This window comes from Postia placenta, assembly GCF_002117355.1.
Source record: "Postia placenta MAD-698-R-SB12 unplaced genomic scaffold POSPLAscaffold_2, whole genome shotgun sequence".
NCBI classification, from domain to species: domain Eukaryota; kingdom Fungi; phylum Basidiomycota; class Agaricomycetes; order Polyporales; family Adustoporiaceae; genus Rhodonia; species Rhodonia placenta.
This window is the reverse complement of record NW_020169833.1, coordinates 660018-664121: the sequence shown is the minus strand read 5'-3', so window position 1 is coordinate 664121 and position 4104 is coordinate 660018. Positions and strand designations below refer to the sequence as shown.

At 57.2% G+C, this 4104-nt stretch overlaps 2 protein-coding genes across 2 annotated transcripts; both read right to left on the bottom strand.

Annotated features, from left to right (window-relative positions):
* Positions 1–2065: 2065 nt before the first annotated feature.
* POSPLADRAFT_1132958 (hypothetical protein) lies at positions 2066–2838 on the bottom strand (the record flags this gene model as incomplete). Its single annotated transcript, XM_024484279.1, has 2 exons — positions 2066–2233; positions 2266–2838. 2 exons carry the CDS (start codon positions 2836–2838, stop codon positions 2066–2068), a joined length of 741 nt encoding a protein of 246 aa, XP_024342673.1.
* Positions 2813–3752, bottom strand: POSPLADRAFT_1131860 (hypothetical protein; the record flags this gene model as incomplete). The annotated part of the gene is made up of 2 exons (XM_024484143.1): positions 2813–3549; positions 3695–3752. Coding segments are annotated over 2 exons (795 nt in total), but the record flags the coding sequence as incomplete, so codon positions are not given.
* Positions 3753–4104: the final 352 nt, after the last annotated feature.

Sequence of the window (4104 nt, the reverse complement as noted above, 5' to 3'; positions counted from 1 at the left end):
GCTTCTGCATTAATACGCCGCCAGTGGCGTAACCCGAGGCATCAACCTCAATGCGCGTCTCTCGATTAGGGTCGTACAGCGCCAAGACTGGAGTCGTCGCGAAGAGCCGCTTGAGCTCATCGAAAGCGTGCTGCTCTTCCTCGCCCCAATGCCATGGGTCGTTCCCTGTGAGTCGGTCGAGTGGTCGCGAGATCTTAGCAAAGTCCTTAATAAAGCGGCGGTAGAAGTTGGAGAACCCCCGGAACTTCTGGACATCTTTTTTGTTCCGGGGTACCGGCCACTCATTAATTCCTTTCAGCTTCGCGGGATCCATCGCTACCTCATCGCCACCGAACACATAGCCGACATAGTCGACCTTGGGAACGTCCCACTCGCATTTCTCAGGCTTCAGGAACAGATCGTTGTCCTGAAGGCGACGAAGAACCTCGCGTGTGACTTTTTCATGCTCCTCCTTGTTGGTAGAGAAGATGAGTATGTCATCAAGGTATACGAGGATCTTGCCACCGACGATGAGATCGTGGAAGATCTCGTTCATCATCGCCTGGAAGGTCGCGGGGGAGTTGGTGAGGCCGAAGAACATCACCAAGGGCTCGTACAATCCTCGGTTGGTCACAAAGGCCGCCTTCCATTCATCACCGGCTTTGATCCGGACGTTGTTGTATCCCCATCGGACATCGAACTTGGTGAAGAGCGTGGCGCCGCGGAGCTTATCTACCATCTCGGCGATCAGCGGCAAAGGGTAGCGATTTTTGACCGTGATAGCGTTCAAGCGGCGGTAGTCCTGTACGGGCCGAAGCGTCCCTTCCTTCTTTTTGATGAAGAAGAAAGGCGACGAAATGGGCGATTTCGACTCTCGTATGTAGCCCTTCGCTAGTTGCTCCTTTAGGAACTTGTCCAGTTCCTCTTGTTCGTTGTTCGACAGGGGATACACCTTCGAGTGGAATGTCGAATAGCCGGGTACGAGTTCGATCGCGTGATCATAAGGCTTCCTTTCGGGTAGCCGTTCTGATGCTTCCTTGGAGAAGACATTCAGGAACTCGTGGTACTGTTTAGGTACCGACTCCTCGGCGGTCTTAACGACCTTCTTTCTGATCTCCTCTTCAGCGAACAGCTGGGAATACGTGTGCCCTGCTGCAACGAACAGCTGAGGAGCGCCGGGAAGCATGATGCCTTGCTCCCAGGCTTCGATCAAATCAGCCTCATCCCACTCTACCTCTACCGGATCTTCTTCGGGTTCGAAGTCCGGGAGTACCTTACTCCGGCAGGCGCCTATAACCGACCGTTTGGATTTCGGCGAACGCCTGCGCGCCGTGGGCCTGTCCCCCGTATCACGCGCAGTCGCTGCTTGCTCCATTCGGCCAGTCCTCCTGGCGCTGCACGTTTCAGGGCATCGCGACAATTTGAGGGAGCCCTTCTCCCAATCTATTTCGGGGTTGTGCTCGCGTAGCCAATCCAACCCGACGATCACATCTTCTGGACCGATGTCCGTGACCGTGAACACCGTCTTCTCGACGTGTTCTCCTATTTGCATCTGTAGTACTGCTACTTCCGAGATGCTTCCGTCCTTATTTAGGGTGCCATCAATATTATACAGCGGAATTGGTTCCTTCAACTTCCGCGTCTGCACCTTGTTTTCGGTAATGAATCGCTTGTTGATAAACTTCGTGGTGGCTCCGCTGTCCACCATAGCGATTATGTCCTTGTGCCGTCTTTTCCCTTGGAGTCTTACTGGAATGTGAAAGTGCTGGGACCCCTGGTCCAACTCGTACACCATTGCAGAAGACAATACATCGTACTTGTTACATGATACTCGCGGCCCGACGCGTGCGGCACGAAGCGTGGACCGGATCAAAAACCCTCCTCCTTCAACGCCCGATAATGCTCGAGCTCCTCGCGCATCGACTTCACCTGTGCCATTAAGTCCGCCAGCTCCGATTGCTCGGACTTTGCTGAAGCGGCACTTATACTTGCCGAGGGTGAAGCGACGGGGGCGCTTGTCGCAGCCTGGGTGGAGCCCGAGGCAACCGTAGCCCGCGCGTCGGCGCGTTTTGTGTAAGGCTTGTCCTTACAGTTGGGGCACTCGAAACGTCGGTACCCTTGCTTCCCACAGCCGAAGCATGTGCCGGGGAAGTTTCCTTTTCCGACGGCCGCGTTGATGCTGGCCGAAGCTGCGTGTGACGAGGGTGCACCACCACGTGCCCCTCCGCGTCCTCGACCTCGCGCCGAGAAGAAGCTGTTTAGCTCGGGCCGACGAGCCCGGCTAACATCGAGGATTTGCTCGACCTCGGTGGCGCGCTTGTCAGCGGCTTGCCACGTGGCGAAGGTTTCGAGCTCGAGTTTGCGATAGACGCGGGAAGGGATGCCGCTCAGGTACTTGTCGCGCAGTTCCAGGTTCCCATACCCAGAACGGTCCGCCGGACCCTTGAACAGCGCAGAGAATTCTGCGGCGGTGCGCTTCTCGCGCATGGTTTTGTCGGAGCAGAGCTTGGTAAGCTCCACCTGTGCCGCAGCGGCGTCGTCGAGATTGCCAAAGCGGGCCTTGAATGCCTGAAGGAAGGCCTTTTCGTCGACGAAGGGGGTTGTCGCTCCCTGGATCCCGATTTGGACGGAGGCAAGCTGGGAGAAGATGGGGGTGGCCCAAGCTCGCGCGTCACCATCAAGGAGACTGAGGGCAACCTGGATCTTTAGCTCGAGGGAAGAGAGGGCCGTGTTGATCGTCCAGTAGATGAGCAACTGCGAGATGAAGCGGTTGCATTCGATCACCGATTTCCCGTCGTATCGGAGCGGGAGGAGGAGCTTCAACGTCTCCTTATCAGGGACTGCAGCAGGAGAGGACATTATCGGCGACGAGGGGGACGAAGGACTGCCCGCGGACGAAGGCGACTGTTGTGACTGTCCGCCGGGCGGACTTCTCTGAGGAACGAGTGCTTGAGCGGCCTCGCGGCGGCAACGGCGGTGAAGCCGGTTGAGGAAGCCCGGAGGCGGGGTGACGTAGGACAGGGACTGAAGTCGAGGTGGTGACCGCTGACGACGAGCTGGCCCAAGAATGCGGCGGAGTGTCGCGGGGCTCGGTCTTGGGAGGCCTTTCCAACCGCGGCCCCAAGGAGGGCTGGGGGATCGCTTGAGGGGTCGCTGTAGGCTGTGCGACTGCCTCAGTTCCTCGAGGGAGATGGGGATCTCCTCGTGCTTGACCTGTACTGGCGACAGGTTGGGGAATGCGGGTGCCTGGCGAGGCAGGTCGGGATGGGACGGGAGTGACGTGGCGAGATGTAGATCTCGAGGTGCCAGCGTACCGGAGTGCAGGGCCTCTGGGGTGTTGGACTCGTCGGATTGGTACGAAGTGCCCTTCGTCAACAGTGATGGACCGCGGAGTGCGATTAGGGCACGGTTGCCGATCACAGATGAAGAAAGGAGGTCTGTCTTCGCTGCTCTTTGGATCGTCACGAGAGACGTCGACCTGATCCTGGGTGTCGAAGGCGTGCTCAAGTCGAGAGCAGTCGAAGAATTCGTCAGCCACGTTGATGGGGGGAGGAAGGGGAGGTGCGCGTGCTACGAAAGGCCGTGCTAGCTAGCTTACACCTACGGCGCCCAAGGTAACACTAGGGTTCGCAGTTCACGTGGGGCCCAGTACTGCTTTTGGCTAGTATGCAGCAGGAACCTAAGCCACGCGTCCGTGAGGACAAGTACCGCCCACTGAAGTGCAGGTACTGAAGAGTTCGTCCCCTAAGTGGTGGCGATGTATAGTACGCTATCTAGGTATCGTAGGGTACAGTAAGGGTGCGCACCACCCAACCTATAGGAAGTGAATGTGAGTTTGTGGGAGTCCCGAGGGACGCCGGCAGCTGTGGAGAGTTTCGACCTAATGTCGCGACTTGAGGTCAAGCGACAGGGGAAGATCTGAAAGCTGGGGGCGTCCGACTAAATCTCACCGAAGCGATGGTGAGCAGCGCTCAAACCTAAGGCTAGGGACAAGATAGTATATTAGTTAGTTAAGTAAGAAAGGAATACAAAGGGGAGCTTACTGACCTAGGGACAAGAGGTCGAAACTGAGGTCCCTAGGGCAGCAGAGGCCGGCTTATATACATGGGGAGATTAGGGCAGGCT